Source organism: Schistocerca piceifrons, chromosome 3 (genome assembly GCF_021461385.2).
Source record: "Schistocerca piceifrons isolate TAMUIC-IGC-003096 chromosome 3, iqSchPice1.1, whole genome shotgun sequence".
Taxonomy (NCBI): domain Eukaryota; kingdom Metazoa; phylum Arthropoda; class Insecta; order Orthoptera; family Acrididae; genus Schistocerca; species Schistocerca piceifrons.
This window is the reverse complement of record NC_060140.1, coordinates 371,024,330-371,043,045: the sequence shown is the minus strand read 5'-3', so window position 1 is coordinate 371,043,045 and position 18,716 is coordinate 371,024,330. Positions and strand designations below refer to the sequence as shown.

The window sequence follows — 18,716 nt, the reverse complement described above, 5'->3', positions numbered from 1 at the left end:
ACAAGGAATACAAACGTCTCAAAAGTGAGATCGACAGGAAGTGCAAAATGGGTAAGCAGGGATGGCTAGAGGACAAATGTAAGGATGTAGAGACTTATCTCACTAGGGGTAAGATAGATACTGCCTACAGGAAAATTAAAGAGACCTTTGGAGAAAAGAGAATCGCTTGTATGAATATCAAGAGCTCAGATGGAAACCCAGTTCTAAGCAATGAGGGGAAAGCAGAAAGGTGGAAGGAGTATATAGAGGGTCTATACAAGGGCGATGGTCTTGAGGACAATATTATAGAAATGGAAGAGAACGTAGACGAAGAGGAAATGGGAGATATGATACTGCATGAAGAGTTTGCCAGAGCACTGAAAGACCTGAGTCGAAACAACGCCCCGGGAGTAGACAACATTCCATTGGAACTACTGACAGCCTTGGGAGAGCCAGTCCTGACAAAACTCTACCATCTGGTGAGCAAGATGTACGAGACAGGCGAAATATCCTCAGACTTCAAGAAGAATATAATAATTCAAATCCCAAAGTAAGCAGGTGTTGACAGATGTGAAAATTACCGAACTATCATAAGTCACAGCTGCAAAATACTAACGCGAATTCTTTACAGACGAATGGAAAAACTGGTGGAAGCTGACCTCGGGGAAGATCAGTTCGGATTCCGTAGAAATGTGGGAACACGTGAGGCAATACTGACCACCCGACTTATCTTAGAAGAAAGATTAAGAAAAGGCAAACCTACGTTTCTAGCGTTTGATGACTTAGAGAAGGCTTTTGACAATGTTGAATGGAATATTCACTTTCAAATTCTAAAGGTGGCAGGGTTAAAATACAGGGAGCGAAAGGCTATTTACAATTTGTACAGAAATCAGATGGCAGTTATAAGAGTGAGGAACATGAAAGGGAAGCAGTGGTTGGGAAGGGAGTGAGACAGAGTTGTAGCCTATCCCCGATGTTATTCAATCTGTATATTGAATAAGCAATAAAGGAAACAAAAGAAAAGTTCGGAGTAGGTATTAAAATCCATGGAGAAGCAATAAAAACTTTGAGGTTCGCCGATGACATTGCAATTCTGTCAGAGAAAGCAAAGGACTTGGAAGAGCCGTTGAATGGACAGTGTCTTGAAAGGAGGGTATAAGATGAACATCAACAAAAGCAAAACGAGGATAATGGAATGTAGTCTGATTAAGTCGGGTGATGCTGAGGGAATTAGATCAGGAAATGAGACACTTAAAGTAGTAAATGGGTTTTGCTATTTGGGGAGCAAAATAACTGATGATGATCGAAGTAGTGAGGATATAAAATGTAGACTGGCAATGGCAAGGAAAGCGTTTCTGAAGACGAAAAATTTGTTAACATCGCGGATAGATTTAAATGTCAGGAAGTCGTTTCTGAAAGTATTTGTACGGGGCGTAGCCATGTATGGACGTGAAACATGGACGATAAATAGTTTGGACAAGAAGAGAATAGAAGCTTTCGAAATGTGGTGCTACAGAAGAATGCTGAAGATTAGGTGGGTAGAGCACATAACTAATGAGGAGGTATTGAATAGAATTGGGGAGAAGAGGAGCTTGTGGCACAACTTGACTAGAAGAAGGGATCGGTTGGTAGGACATGTTCTGAGACATCGAGGGATCACCAATGTAGTATTGGAGGGCAGAGTGGAGGGTAAAAATCGTAGAGGGAGACCAAGAGATGAATACAGTAAGCAGATTCAGAAGGATGTAGGCTGCAGTAGGTACTGGGAGATGAAGAAGCTTGCACAGGATAGAGTAGCATGGAGAGCTGTTTCAAATCAGTCTCAGGACTGAAGATCACAACAACAACAAGAAAAGTCCCTTAGAAATACGATAACTCCATCAATTCATCTGTAGAAACATTCACTGAAGTACGTGACAAATATAAAAGATTGTATTATGAAACAATGAATGCATCCATCAGCTTCTTGGAATCATGGTTCAAAACTCAATCATTCATGTTTGTAAACCAAATTGAACAATTCCTTCTTGGTGATAACAAACATTCATTCGATATTTTATCCTTCTACGAATCAGATATGGACAAAGAACGCTTGCTTCTCCACCGAAGCATGTTTCATGAGATTATCCAAAGTAGTGATTCTGCGAATATTAGTTCGTTGGATGACATAGTGAAATACCGAAACAGGAAAACTACCTGTTTGACCTACTGCCTGAACTAGTGAAATTCATACGTGTAGTGCTGACGATTCCGGTAACGCCCTGCACCGCTGAGTGATCGTTTTCTTCTCTGCGGAGGATGAAAACGTATCTTCGTTCTATAGTGAGGCAGGATCGTCTTAATGTCATCACCCTTATCAACGCCCATAGAGATGAATCGATGAAACTCGACCTTGATGCCATATGTGACGAGTTCATATGCGGGAATGATATGAGGAGGAGTACATTTGCCATCGAAAATTAAAGTATGTTTCTTCAACTTTATTTATGTATTTGCTTTGTACCACTACTGACCTATACTCCGACTGTAATGACATTGTGATTGACGTTTCAGCGAGACGAAGAGTAGGGGCTAGTCGCCAGCCAATCGTAGTTTGCATGATTTTCAGCTGTTTGCATTTTTCATTATCCTCACAATCTTTCTTTGTTTCTTGAAAGTTGTTATGCTGTTAGGGGAATTTCCCAAGAATATGATGTCATAGCCCAAAAGGGAAAGTATGCGTGCATAATACATCTCTCTCCTTCAGCACTTGAGTTGTTCCAAATAATTCTGATTGCATAGGTCATTTTAGATAGCTTAGAATTTGAGAATGTGATGTGGGAATTCCGTTTCAGATTGTCTTGTAAGTAAAGAAAGCAATTTTGTTTCGGTGACACTTAATTTTTTGGTTTTCCAAAGAAATATTTTGTTTTAATGGATTTTTAATTTTGATGTGTTTGGAATTGTATAGTGGCGGTTTTTTTCTTTTTTTAAGGGTTAATCAGTAGCTTATTCCTCACAAACCACTCTGAAATATTTTCATTTGTGATTCAGCATACAGCCTAAGAGCCTTTCTATTTCCACATTGTATCAATACACTGGTGTCAACTGCAAATAGGACTGGTTTGGAGTGTCGAACATGCAGATGGAAACGCAAAGTTATCTGTCAAATGTAGTACCTAATAAAATGATTCTTGCCCCGCCAAAAATATTTTCAAGTCGGCGCCTCTGTTTGCAACTGTATATTGACTGCAATGAATAAGATTTCTTTAACTATGAAATTACTTCAGTCTGGTCAATTAAAACACTATTTATTAATATCAAATAACTTTCCATCTCATAAACATTTCAGAATACACTTCCAGGTGCAGCTCTTGGTCTTGCACACTGCGGAAGGTTGCGACATTTATCGACCGTAATTAACCTAGACCTCCGGCTACGCTACAGATCAACAGATCAATCCGTTACCACAACCAACAATCCAGGTGGGGGGGGAGGGGGAGGGGCTATGTCACACTCTATCCAAACGTTGTTTGCATAATGTATATTCTTTGCGTTTCATAATCAACTACTAAGTAACATCAAAAACTAACCCCAAGATAAAATCTATAGGTAGCTTATTTATACCATAATGTCATATTTCTCGACAGTTTACCACAGAAAATCGTGTTGTATGTTGGCTTAACTGCTAGCTTAACGTTTTTGGTATTGTCATTTCCAAACTTCGAATGTATAGTGTTTTGAGTGCTCAAGCCACGGCGTTAATGAGTTTGTGTGACGAAACAGTGATGTTTCCATGACGTCACAGATCTCGTGCTGTGATTGGCTGACATGAGCTATCAGAACAACCGCCATGGTAATTTCTACACTGTATTTGTCGTGTTTGTACTCGTGTATTACAAAAATATGCATTTTAAGTGATAAAGTGTAAACAACTACTCAGCTAAATTGTACATTGCTCTGTTAAAATTGCGTGCATACCCTTGCCTGTCTTCACACAGTATTTGTTTTTGGGTCGTGTTTACATTTGGTCTGGGCGCACTAAGTTCCTACACTTTTATCCTAACCACATGTTCCAAAATTGCACACTGAACTCGTATTGTTTTCGAACTCGCGGTACTCTTTTGTAATTCGTAAGAACGTAAAACTCATTATACCCATGCATAATGCATTCTTAAAAAGGAACTTATTAATAACGCACCTAGCCCGCAGTCAGCAAGGAAGGTAACTAAAGTAACGCGCAACCTCACTGGAACAGGAATAAAACGTTCGTCTGTTTTACTGCGATGTACACCAGCTTGACGATTGAGACCCGGTGTTAAAAATTAAGTTTTCAACTGTCTGATGATGAGTATACATACACAAAAGAATATAGTTTCAGAGTACATACCGGTACTCAGTATGCAACGTCAGTTCAATGCATTAACGTCAAGAGGGTATGCCAAAAACAGGTTTTTAATGGAGAAACAAACATCTAACACTCACCAAGATGGCGGACGGGTCTCAACTGACGTCTGTGCTGAACATAGATAACGCTAATTCCCATTTCTAGTTTCTTTCATCATCCACATTTCTATTTGCAAGCTCAGGTCTTCTTCTGAAGGTCCTTGGCTTCCATATTCTTGTGCTGTCTTCTTGACCACTTCCTGTTTGATGGATTTGGGTAGGGATCTCGTCGCTGCTGTCTTGTGTGTAGCTGGTTGTATTAGCTGTACTCTTAGTTGTCATAGTAACAACATTCTGACCGTATTATTGGTCTCATTATTTCTGCTAAATATTTTTGAGCGTTTATTCCGGATGAATTCAGGATAAGGAAAAATATTGCACAGGATCAGAGTCTTGTTTTTCTTGACATTGAGTAGATGGCGCACATTTCTTCCAATGTATCAATTCCTGTTTTTGTTGAATTGTACACTGTTAAATATCAGCGTTCTTTTTCTCTCCTGTGCACTGATGAAAGAAGAGTCACTTTTTGTGTTTTGGCACATACGAGATGATTGTCAAATCCAAATAAGATACTGTTTACCATACGTTGCTTGACATTCATAAATTCAGGAGAAAGTACAATTTCAGTACAACTTTATTTTTGTGAACAGTTCGAACCAAAGTATGTTTCTTTTTTAGCAGCTCTGTAGACCAAGCTGCAGCTAGAAAACCAGTTGCCTGCCATACAGGATGTCCGGGTTAAATATATAATAATATAAAATGTAATAACTTGAGACGTAATTGAGATACTTCTTGGCGATTTGCTTTTGCAAGCATGGTAACTCAAAATGTTTTATATGTTTGCTTGTGGTAGTTGGTACAGCGTGCGTATGCACGTAACTGCTTTGTTCACTTAAACGCTCATGAGTAGCCACGTGGGCTCTACAGCGGATGATGTTCCGTGTGCTTTCTCTCGGAGATAGGGTCTATTAAACTGGTGACGTAATCTTTCAACAAGATGACGCAGAATGCCATTTTGCAAACATTGTGAGGAATTTAGTCCATCGATTGCTTTGCCCCCTAGAAGGCCATATATTAAGCCACTTGATTTTTTCTGTGAGGGTTTATTAAGAACGAAGTGTATCGTACACCGGTTAGATATCTACGCCAACGAATTCGTGCAGCTATCGCAGACAGCTTGGACAGAAGTGGAATAGAGATTGGATGCTTGTCGCGCCATTAATGGAGTGCATATCTACGCGTATTTCTGTAAAAAATCATTTTGAGTTACCATATTTGTAGAAACATACCATCAATAAATATTTCAGTTACTTCTCAAGTTATTACATTTTATAGTATTGTATGTTTGATCTGGACACCCCGTCTTATTTTTTTTCTTGATGCAATAATTTACCAACAGCCGTATGTATTGTAGAAATTTATTTTATTTTATGAACTTCTATGTGCTACTAGTTTCGACATTACGTTGATGCCATCTTCAGGCCCCACTAGTCATAGTCGTAAAATCGCTATACACGGAAGGAGCCATATAACTGGATCCGTGAATCAATCGTCCTGCAACAGCTCTTGGTGGCACGCGACACAGACTGAGGCGGTTTTGTAACATTTCTTGGTTGACACTTCTACTTCCATTCTGTTGGTTTTTTTTCCTCAAGTAGAAATTGTTGCTTTCAAAACTTATTTCAAATTATCACCATCTGTCACTGTATCAGTTTCATATGCCTGTTCTTCGGACTCATCTGATGATTCTGAATCTGATTTACGTTTCTTCTGCTTTAACTTCTTCAAGTAATTTCTATATTTGTCTTTCGTTTTCTTTATATGTACACATACTGTACACCCTTGAGTTGTCACCATACAGTGATAGTAAGCAAACTGATTCCAGGATTTTTATTTCACTTGGAAAGCAGTTAGAACAACGGCACTAGACAAATATGGGTCTCTTAATACAATATGAAATGCGGCAACAATGAAAAGGCTGTAACACTAAAAAAACTGACATTTGGCGCTATTTTGATTCTTGTTATATTAGGACTGGCGTGAGGCGTCCAGAAGACTCCAGTGTACGTTTTTGGCAATTACACAATTTAGTGTATTCAAATTTAATTATTTACATAACTGTTGTAGACAACTATGAAAATTTAAGTTAATAATATGAGCACCACCACAGAAGGGCTAATACGTTTTCACAAAGAAATTGTTTACAGGAAATGGTGATAACCCCATAGAGTCACAGAGCCAATATTAAAAAAAAACTGATAGGATTATACATTCTGAATTAACTGTCATAAAATTCGATCATAAGCAAATATTTTTCCACAAACTATAAACAGATCAGCTAATTTTCATCTGAAATTGTAAATAGTAACAATCTGCCGAAACAGCTATCAATTGTAAATGAAAGACAGAATTTTGAAGACAGAACCCTAGATGTGGAATAAATAGATCCATTTAAAATGCAATATTTTTGTTTCTGTTTGTGTTTTAGAAAATCCAAACAAACCACAGTTAATCATGAAGCCTTCAGTACCGCTTGTGTGCCTTCAGTACAATCCAAAGGACCCTCATGGTCTTGTTAGTGGCTTGTATAGTGGCCAAGTGGCAATATGGGACGTCCGTAGAGGTTCCATTCCAGCGGAAACAAGTCTGTTGGAAGCGAGTCACAGGGATCCTGTCCACAATGTGCTGTGGCTTAATTCTAAAACAGGGACAGAGTTTTTCTCTTCTGCAACAGATGGTCAGGTTTGTACACCTATCAATTTTTCATGTATTCAGTGATGTGTTATTACTTTTAATATCATGCAGAATTTATAAATGTGTTCTGCACTTTTTCAAAAATCGGCTATAGTGTTAACAAGTTTGTTTATCAACTCTTACGTTACACTCAAAATACAGAAATGAGCTACTCATACGAATCCTGATCAGAGGTATAACCATCTGCTGCTCATATACCCATCTCCTGCTCGCTTTTCAAAACAAAATTTTGGTAACTATACCATCAGTAGCCACATGTTTAATTTTATAAAATTATTCCTTGTAAATAGAATTAGATTATTATATTTTTATTTGAGTGTACATTCAGCACAACAAGCAAGGAATTAACATTCCACCGATTTTGCCATTAGAGACAGGAATTGTTCAGATCGCATAGGGATGTAACAGGAAATCAGTCATTCTCTTTCCAAAGCAATTATTCAGCATTGCCATAAGTGATTTATTGAAGCCAAGAAAAGTCAAACATGAATGGTTGGATGGAGATTTGAACCCTGCATTTCCAGAACGCAAGTCTTGTGCGTTGAGTTACTTTACTGTCCCACTTGTTTTCAGCTCCTATACTTTGCTACTTATCTAGATGCCTTTACTTTAATGAAAAGTGTACTGGCGTTAACCAATACTTATTTTCACTCTTTCCCACTTTTTCTCTTTGTCTCTCTTCTCTTTCAACCATCTTCTTCTCCTTTTTCTTTATTTTACGTCTAGTTTGGGTGTTTTATACTTACTTTACCTGTAAATAATATTTTTACAAAACTGGAAAATAATTCTAAGAAAATTGGCACAGAGTTTTTTTTACATGTAATCAGTATGTGTATTCGTATAATAAATGACAACCAAACAAACAACAAGATGTAACATTGGCCATATTTCCATTTTCAATTAATCTTCTTCAGAAAAAAAACAGAAAAGAAGAAAAGGATTCCATTAGGCTTGTTAGCTTTTAAATGTATGCCCGATAGAATATACTTCTTGCATTAAAATAGTCTTACTTAGTATTCATGTACGTTACGTCTCGTTTCAGTACTTTACTCTTATTGTCTTGGGTTCTCTGGTGGAAGGCAAATTCATTCACGTTCAGCTTGGTAACAATTGATTTATTTATTTTGGTTCAGATTACAACAGTGGTCTTGAGCTCACATTCACAGGTGGATTGGGTGTCAAACCCACAGTTCTCAGCAGCGAAGCATTGTCATACAATTACTTGCGGCTGCCAAACTCAGTGCGCGTCAGAATCAGGGCAGCCTTATGTGATAAGCATTCCAGTCCAGTAGCAGCAGATGCTGCTGCTGCACTCGACCGCAGCTGTGTCACTAGTAAGATGGGCTGTTGATCTGCACCAGCCATCGCAAGTGAAGCCAGCATGGCTGGGAATGAACCCCAGCCTTGGCACCTGGATGGCAATGGCGAATGTCCAGAAGATCAACAGCTAGAGGTAGCAGTTCGACCCTCGGCCTATCGGTATGGAGGCTGAACCCACAAAGCAGAATATTCCTCAGGATAGTCAGTAAGGAGGGCCGCTCCACAGGAGTGGATGAATGACGATGCCTTCTCGGCGTCACAGCAGTATCCCACTCCACAGAGGTCAACAGTTCGATGCCTTCTGCCAGGATTGGGCGTGTTAATAAGCAGACGACCCAAGTGTGATATTGATCCTTACTGTAACGCTGCTGAAGCGTCCAGCATTTCGGTAACGCTGTTGGTCATCGACTGACTAGTTGTACTGGTGAACTGAGGTGGTCGTGGTAGCGAAATTCTATACTAGGTGACTACTATAGCGTGAATACAACGACGAGCAGCTGCACCAGCCAGTGCTGACAGATTTTTCTTCTCTTCCAAGAATTTGGCCCTCCGAAATCCGTGCTGCAATTGTATCTCGAACTGTTATACTTTTTGCACTGTTCATGCTGGACATGCATGTTTTATATTTGCAGACATATTTGGAACTACCCAGCTTCTGTGTTGTCTCTTCATGAGTGTCGACATTGTTAGTGCAAAGTCAGTGAGTGGGGAATTTCGTTGACTTTACACTTTTCGTGGTAATAGACGGCGCCCATGAAAATCAAGACCAAGAATGTGGATGACATTGACATTTCTAACGTAAGGAGCTGTTGTTGACGTCCTCTGTGGTATTGCATTATGTGTCCAAGGAGTAGTTCCATTGAAATTAAGTTATCCTGGGTAGATACTATTTGATCAAGGAAGGAGAGAAGCGCCAAGTCCAAGGTGGCGATTAGGTGATTTTCACTGGGCTGGGTGCCAAAAGGAACGCCAAGCTGGTAAAATTCTGAGTAGGTGGTGTAATGTTTGCAGGCAATCGAAAGGAGGGACGTGACATGTCACAATGTGTGCTGTTGATCATCAAACCCTGATCCATTAGTTACAGGCATTGTATGTTACTTAAGTGACACTGAGTGTAACATGATCAAATGGTGATCACTCGTGTTGCCACTGAAAAAGCTAACCGGAGCCAATTCTTTGAATAAGATCCACCACCTCACAAGCACTTCTCCAGGACGCTCATATGCAGGCTTCCCTGTGTCGAACAAGCTAAGGTCACACAAGCCTAGAATGACATGGATCAGTTTCATGGAGCATACTGTGATTCAGTTGGCTTGGCACTTTAGTGCCGCAGAAAACAGTGTTTAGGACTTCCTTTTAGGCCAACTAGTAAAATACCTTGAACTCTCAAACATATACAACCTGCCGGAAACTGCGACCGAGCTTCCACGGTGCCCTTAAATGGGTTTCGTGTGCATTAGAGTAGTACATGTCAGAAGCTGCAATCTGATGTTGACAAGGGACGTCACCTGACAGGCATTTTCTACGTATAGTGAAAATCATGTACTCTGGTGCACCTTTGAGTTTTAAGCTGATACTGTACATGGTAGTAAAGTATCCCAGTCACTATGGGGACTGTTCATGTAGTAAATCAACTTTTAACTATGGTCTTTTGCACTTGCTCTGTTCTCTCATTAGACTGCAGATGCAGTGTGCTTGTCTGTAATTTCTGAATTTGTAAGAGCCAACGTAATTGCCTTTTCATCTTGGACATAAAATTAATACGGTAGTTGGTTATCATGGGTCTTGGCATTCCAAACTCCAAGATCCAATGGGTAACCATTGCCCAAGCTACTGCCGTTGCTTGTTGACCCAGTATAGCAATCATAGATACAAGGTGTAAGAAGCGATTAATAATAGTTCAAATGGCTCTGAGCACTATGGGACTTAACTGCTGAGGTCATCAGTCCCCTAGAACTTAGAACTACTTAAACCTAACAAAGCTAAGGACATCACACACATCCATGCCCGAGGCAGGATTCGAACCTGCGGCCGTAGCGGTCGCGCGGTTCCAGACTGTAGCGCCTACAACCGCTCGGCCACCCCGGCCGGCAATAATAGTTAAAAACGTAACAATTTCCTGCTAGTGTCTATATGAAGGTCCCATGAATATGCATGCCAGTTAGTTGGATTGGTTATCTCGCCTCTGGTAACCTCTCTGCAATGGGACTCGTTGGTGGCTAAGATCCACTCTGCGCGCACGGGGTGTACAGTTCTTTACATATTGCTCCATGCCCCTCTTCATGTTCACCACCAATAGTTCTATGCGACAAATCGTTCTGTAGTCTGTCGACCTCCATACCGCACCAAAATTGAATTGTGGATCTGCCTCAATTCGTAAACTTGCTGGCAGCACTGTACATCGACCACACTTCACTTGGTTTGTTTCTACACCATCCTGTCATCATTGAAGAATAGAACTGCTGACAGTCTGGGTCAGTAAGTTGTAGCATTTACAAATAATGGCTCTGAGCACTATGGGACTTAACCTCTGAGGTCTTCAGTCCCCTAGAACTTAGAACTACTTAAACTTAACTAACCTAAAGACATCACACACAGCCATGCCCTAGGCAGGATTCGAACTTGCGACCGTAGCGGTCGCGCAGTTCCAGCGCCTAGAACCGCTCGGCCACACTGGCCGGCGTAGCATTTACGTACACTTTCCGACTGAGGCTGCCAGTAATGTTTTGAGTCTTTCCAGTATCGTGTATCACTTCAAAGTCAAATTCACTGAGCTGTAACGTCCATCAGGTCAAGCTACTAGTCGAATCCTTCAGTCTAATATTTTAATGCTGCATGATCTGTTACAGTTTTGAAGTGTTTGCAATACAAATAACAACGGAAGTATGTGATACCGTAGATAAGACTGAACATACTTTTTCTGTTGTGGAATAATTTTTCTCCGCTTTATTTAGTTCACTGGAAGCATAGGCAATAAGTTGCTCCGCTCCATCTACAACTTGACTTAATACATACCCTAAGACGTGATTGCTAATGTAGTGTCACTATATAGTCTTTTAGCAAAATTAAAAGTCTTTTAATAAATAATAAATGAAAAGCACCAGTTTGCTTTTGTTCTACAATATTACTTTTATTGCTAACCGGTTTTCGGCTTACAAGGCCATCTTCAGACATTTAATAAATGTAACAAAAAGTGGTGACGAAACTGACACGAAGTATTGCATTGGCAGGCATAAGTGGCAGCCACAGTGTGGCGACAAGTGGATCAGAATAACATACATTTAAAGAGATTTCGAGACGAGGCTAGCAGCTCTCAGCAGAAAACTGCACCGCACAGTGGAAACGAGCGTAGTAGGAGGGTCGATGTCACTACAACGGGGTAAGTCTCTTGTTAATGGCGATGTGAGTAAGTGGCAGGTTTTAGTGAAACAAATGCACCTCGGAGCAATATAAATATGTCCGAATTTTGAGGTAGAAGAATTCTTATTGCTGGAGTCCAGCAGCACTGTCGCGATTTCAGGGCCGTGCAAGACAGTGAGATGACTGGGGATTGCCAGTGGCATCTGTGGCCGGCACCTGCTGCCACCAACACTGAGATCCTTAGTGACTTGGTGCCACAGCACTGTCACCCTGCCACCAGCATCTGCTGCTGCCAGCATTGAGTTCCCTCCATGTCTCCTGCCATAGCGCCAGCCGCTATCTGACTTCTGCCAGAGAGCAGTGGGTCGAATCTCACGCACAGCAGTCTCTGCACAACTACAGAGAATGTGTACGGAGCCAAGGAGCCAATCAATGTGCTGTCACTGACAGAACAAGTGCGCATTACTGACGTCACTACCACGGTGTACAGAGACTGCCGTCCATCTGTGGTCCTGCCATCAGCACTGTGGGGCGCCTATGCAGCTTCCTGTCACCAGGATAGAAGTTGCCGCCTCTACATCAACACCGGCCAGGGTCAAAAGAGCGAAGCATGTTGTGTCTCACTGTGCCTCGATGAAGCATGTACAGAGATTGAATAAAAAGCCTTCTTTCTTGTCAGCAGTGTTCCCGCTGGGCGCTCTGGCCTGTCACCACCACCATTAATTGCTCCGAGTACAACTGCACTTATCAGAGAGTTGTCGCCGGCAACTGACACGGCCACAGTCAACAGCAGAGGGTTTGTAACCCCACAGCGCTATGTCTGAGCCACAGCCCACAGTTTCTTCGCTTGTAGTGAGTGAGAGTATGTTGCTTTTTTGTGGTGACAATCGTGGGGTCCCCCCCTTGAACCATGGACCTTGCCGTTGGTGGGGAGGCTTGCGTGCCTCAGCGATACAGATGGCCGTACCGTAGGTGCAACCACAACGGAGGGGTATCTGTTGAGAGGCCAGACAAACATGTGGTTCCTGAAGAGGGTCAGCAGCCTTTTCAGTAGTTGCAGGGGCAACAGTCTGGATGATTGACTGATCTGGCCTTGTAACATTAACAAAAACGGCCTTGCTGTGCTGGTACTGCGAACGGCTGAAAGCAAGGGGAAACTACAGCCGTAATTTTTCCCGAGGAAATGCAGCTTTACTGTATGATTAAATGATAATGGCGTCCTCTTGGGTAAAATATTCCGGAGGTAAAATAGTCCCCCATTCGGATCTCCGGGCGGGGACTACTCAAGAGGACGTCGTTATCAGGAGAAAGAAAACTGGTGTTCTACGGATCGGAGCGTGGAATGTCAGATCCCTTAATCGGGCAGGTAGGTTAGAAAATTTAAAAAGGGAAATGGATAGGTTAAAGTTAGATATAGTGGGAATTAGTGAAGTTCGGTGGCAGGAGGAACAAGACTTTTGGTCAGGTGAATAAAGGGTTATAAATACAAAATCAAATAGGGGTAATGCAGGAGTAGGTTTAATAATGAATAAGAAAATAGGAGTGCGCGTTAGCTACTACAAACAGCATAGTGAACGCATTATTGTGGCCAAGATAGACACAAAGCCCATGCCTACTACAGTAGTACAAGTTTATATGCCAACTAGCTCTGCAGATGATGAAGAAATAGATGAAATGTATGACGAGATAAAAGAAATTATTCAGGTAGTGAAGGGAGACGAAAATTTAATAGTCATGAGTGACTGGAATTAGTCAGTAGGAAAAGGGAGAGAAGGAAACGTAGTAGATGAATATGGATTGGGGGGAAGAAATGAAAGAGGAAGCCGCCTTGTAGAATTTTGCACAGAGCATGACTTAATCATAGCTAACACTTGGTTCAAGAATCATAAAAGAAGGTTGTATACCTGGAAGAATCCTGGAGATACTAAGAGGTATCAGATAGATTATATAATGGTAAGACAGAGATTTAGGAACCAGGTTTTAAATTGTAAGACATTTCCAGGGGCAGATGTGGATTCTGACCACAATCTATTGGTTATGAACTGCAGATTGAAACTGAAGAAACTGCAAAAAGGTGGGAATTTAAGGAGATGGGACATGGATAAACTGAAAGAACCAGAGGTTGTAGAGAGTTTCAGGGAGAGCATAAGGGAACAATTGACAGGAATGGGCGAAAGAAATACAGTCGAAGAAGAATGGGTAGCTCTGAGGGATGAAGTAGTGAAGGCAGCAGACGATCAAGTAGGTAAAAAGACGAGGGCTAATAGAAATCCTTGGGTAACAGAAGAAATATTGAATTTAATTGATGAAAGGAGAAAATATAAAAATGCAGTAAATGAAGCAGGCAAAAAGGAATACAAACGTCTCAAAAATGAGATCGACAGGAAGTGCAAAATGGCTAAGCAGGGGTGGCTAGAGGACAAATGTAAGGATGTAGAGGCTTGTCTCACTAGGGGTAAGATAGATACTGCCTACAGGAAAATTAAAGAGACCTTTGGAGAGAGGAGAACCACTTGTATGAATGTCAAGAACTCAGATGGCAACCCAGTTCTAAGCAAAGAAGGGAAGGCAGAAAGGTGGAAGGAGTATATAGAGGGTTTATACAAGGGCGATGTGCTTGAGGATAATATTATGGAAATGGAAGAGGATGTAGATGAAGACGAAATGGGAGATAAGATACTGCGTAAAGAGTTTGACAGAGCACTGAAAGACCCGAGTCGAAACAAGGCCCCGGGAGTAGACAACATTCCATTAGATCTACTGATGGCCTTGGGAGAGCCAGTCCTGACAAAACTCTACCATCTGGTGAGCAAGATGTATGAGACAGGCTAAATACCCTCAGACTTCAAGAAGAATATAATAATTCCAATCCCAAAGAAAGCAGGTGTTGACAGATGTGAAAATTACCGAACTTTCATAAGTCACAGCTGCAAAATACTAACGCGAATTCTTTACAGACGAATGGAAAAACTGGTAGAAGCGGACCTCGGGGAAGATCAGTTTGGATTCCGTAGAAAGGTTGGAACACGTGAGGCAATACTAACCTTACGACTTATCTTAGAAGAAAGATTAATAAAAGGCAAACCTACGTTTCTAGCATTTGTAGACTTAGAGAAAGCTTTTGACAATGTTAACTGGAATACTCTCTTTCAAATTCTGAAGGTGGCAGGGGTAAAATACAGGGAGCGAAAGGCTATTTACAATTTGTACAGAAACCAGATGGCAGTTATAAGAGTCGAGGGGCATGAAAGGGAAGCAGTGGTTGGGAAAGGAGTGAGACAGGGTTGTAGCCTCTCCCCGATGTTATTCAATCTGTATATTGAGCAAGCAGTAAAGGAAACAAAAGAATAATTCGGAGTAGGTATTAAAATTCATGGAGAAGAAGTAAAAACTTTGAGGTTCGCCGATGACATTGTAATTCTGTCAGAGACAGCAAAGGACTTGGAAGAGCAGTTGAACGGAATGGACAGTGTCTTGAAAGGAGGATATAAGATGAACATCAACAAAAGCAAAACGAGGATAATGGAATGTAGTCGAATTAAATCAGGTGATGCTGAGGGAATTAGATTAGGAAATGAGACACTTAAAGTAGCAGATGAGTTTTCCTATTTAGGGAGTAAAATAACTGATGATGGTCGAAGTAGAGAGGATATAAAATGTATACTGACAATGGCAAGGAAAGCGTTTCTGAAGAAGAGAAATTTGTTAACGTCGAGTATAGATTTAAGTGTCAGGAAGTCGTTTCTGAAAGTATTTGTATGGAAGTGAAACATGGACGATAACTAGTTTGGACAAGAAGAGAATAGAAGCTTTCGAAATGTGGTGCTACAGAAGAATGCTGAAGATAAGGTGGGTAGATCACGTAACTAATGAGGAGGTATTGAATAGGATTGGGGAGAAGAGAAGTTTGTGGCACAACTTGACTAGAAGAAGGGATCGGTTGGTAGGACATGTTTTGAGGTATCAAGGGATCACAAATTTAGCATTGGAGGGCAGCGTGGAGGGTAAAAATCGTAGAGGGAGACCAAGAGATGAATACACTAAGCAGATTCAGAAGGATGTAGGTTGCAGTAGGTACTGGGAGATGAAGAAGCTTGCACAGGATAGAGTAGCATGGAGAGCTGCATCAAACCAGTCTCAGGACTGAAGACCACAACAACAACAACAATCATGGGGTCGAGGATTAAATGGCATGCTAATATTAGGGTTACTTTAGGAAGCAGTTTAAGGAGAACTCTAGAGATGACCGGCTAGTACCTGTGGAGCCCCTCCACGCCCATACCGGCATGTTGGCCAACTCAAAAGGTCTACTGCCATCTCCGCATAAGGGTTAGTTTTCACTAAAGTGAGGTGTCGCAGGATGTGGGTACTGCGATGTTTGCGTATGACTGGTTATGGTTAACTATTAATACGCGCTCATCTGGAGATAGATTAGGTCGAAAGTCGAACGTAGAGTAGCGGTTTGAAGGGCAGAGGAGAAAAAATGCCAAGGCAATATAACACCCCCCTGCTTCCCGGGATTTGCGAAATTACAAGTTGACACTGACCGTGAATTATGAATTTTGACCCGCGTCGGGATAAGGCATCCAAATCCGAAGTAAATAATGATTATTCCGCGGGAAACAGGAGACGTTATAACTTCATCGTTATTGAATGAGTAATTTCATTCAATAACGATCGGTAAATGAAATAATGGAAATAATTTGGAAATAAATTTTGCCAGTGGAAATTTTGCGGAAATAAATGATTAAGTCGTAAAAGCAATTAAAAAATCGGTCACCAGCTCAACTGATGAGCGACAGTACTGTTAAGTACGTGAATAATTGTGTGGACTTTTACGTAAGTGCTGTGTCAGGTTCAGTAGTCATATAAAACAATGTCACAACAATCTAACTACACTTATTTTGTTCATAATTTGTCAGCTAAGTGCAATGCTGACAACACAGATAATTATCTATCGAGATTTTGAATAATGGACTGTCATTCTGTCTTTAAAATTAGGTACTTTGCACAGTTTAATCTACTGATAATGAAATATATTGCCAATAATTGATTAACTATATTTTGACTGATAATAATTCATTAATTGGGGGATTGTCAGGTGGAATAAGCTTTATAGTTTCATGAAATATCCTTGAATTAACTTCAGCTGAATATGTATTGAAATAAATCCTAATAATCAAATTTGTTACCTCAGTTTATTATTAAGTTACTACGGTTGGCGTATACTTATTAAGTGCAACAATTAACTACGATAACCAGTCTGAAATTTACTCTTCACCGTCTATGCAAATAATTTGATAATTAACATATTTTCTCTTGATAATGGCGTGACACACTCGGTTCAATAAGGTAAGGATTGGAAGGAAGCTACTTGGTGTTATTGTCGGGTGGAATGAAACTGCAAAACTTCGATTATAAAGTGTTTGTTAATAATTGTTCAACTTCAGAGAAAAGCACAGTCACTGGCAAGCCTTCTACAATTTTATCCTACGAAAATTACGTAGATCTTACTTCCCTCGTTGTCGGTGGATCGACGGAAGTCCACGGCAGCGACACAATGTAGCAGCGGGCTTTTACTGTTGCGACTTGGGCCCACAGTGCGCTTCACATATAAGTCCTCGTTTCTTCAGCACTATGACCATTAATCCATAATGACTTGCCCGGCCATGCTTCCAGATATGCCGACCATTACTTTCCCGTCGTACTTAGATCCACATACTAGCCGTTAGATGTAACACAGCTAGGACTAGCAGCACTCGACTGTACGTCTTACTCCGAGCACGGCGTCACTGCTATTACTACCCGCTGGCGCGCTCCCGCGCCCAGAGGCGCGACAAAACAATCTCTCTTACTTCAAGGTTAACTAAATATGCCCTAACTTGCCAGTGTTAAATATTACATAATTTAAACATAGTATTTACAATACATATTTACACTAGACAATACATCGTATACAAACAGTTTAGTGTGTTAAGTAAGCGAAAAAATTCATAGCAAGGACTGCGTTGTAGCATCACAGCAAGAGCCAAGGGGGAAAAGAAAACCCTCTGTGATAGGTCGGGCAGTAAGAGCGGTAGCGGATGTCTTGCTGCCTGCGGCAGGTCATGCAAGGATAGGGTTTGCTAGTAGTGCATATCATGCATGTCGATACGTCTGACGTTGTGCGGTGCTGTTACTCGGCGGCTGTCGCTGGGTGCCGGTGTTGATCTCTCGGTCAGCGTCAGCAACCTGTAACAGTTAGGTTCATCATCGTCTTGTGTCCGATAGGTCATATATCAGATGCACAGTGTAGGGTGGTGATGGCGATTTGTTTGTGCGTCAGGGGGCGAGCTCATCAGTTTCCCTTCTGTAGCCTGTTGGTCGACTTTTAATAGCAGCCGGTATATCCAGTCATCGTTGCTGATAATCAGGGGCTTGCTGACGTTTGTCGCTTGTTGGTGTATGTTAGCTTGCCACAGGTGGTTGTGCCCTAGCTAGTTGTGTCTTTGGCCGCTTATGCTTCCACCTATGGTTGTGATCATAGTTTCCCAGAGTAAGGATGAAAGGATTGTTCAAGTGTGTCGAGTTCCTGTATACTCGTGTGGCGTGTTCTTTGAATACTTTCTTGAGGGTTTCAAGGCGGTATTCGTTGTGAAGCATGTAGTGTGGAGCGTTGCTAATGATGCGTAGCACTTTGTTCTGTATGATCTGCAAGCGGCGCAGGCGTGTAGGAGCTGCATATCCCCAGACGGGAGATGCATACGTCATCAGAGGTCTAATCAGTGTCATGTACATGGATCTCGACACCCTCCTGTTCAGTGTGCTTTCCCTGTTGAGCATTGGGTACAGTTGTTTGAGCCTCGCGTGCGCTCTGTTGGCAACGTATTCGATGTGGT

At 41.3% G+C, this 18,716-nt stretch overlaps 1 protein-coding gene across 1 annotated transcript in view; it reads left to right on the top strand.

The window, feature by feature from the left end:
• The window catches only part of LOC124788664 (dynein axonemal intermediate chain 2), a gene marked incomplete at its 3' end in the record, with an annotated part of 150,808 nt that overhangs the window by 71,375 nt on the left and 60,717 nt on the right, over nt 1-18,716 (top strand). The window contains exon 4 of the mRNA XM_047255940.1: nt 6,893-7,146. Within this exon, the coding sequence (XP_047111896.1) occupies nt 6,893-7,146 (254 nt within the window). The remainder of the gene's footprint in view (nt 1-6,892; nt 7,147-18,716) is intronic.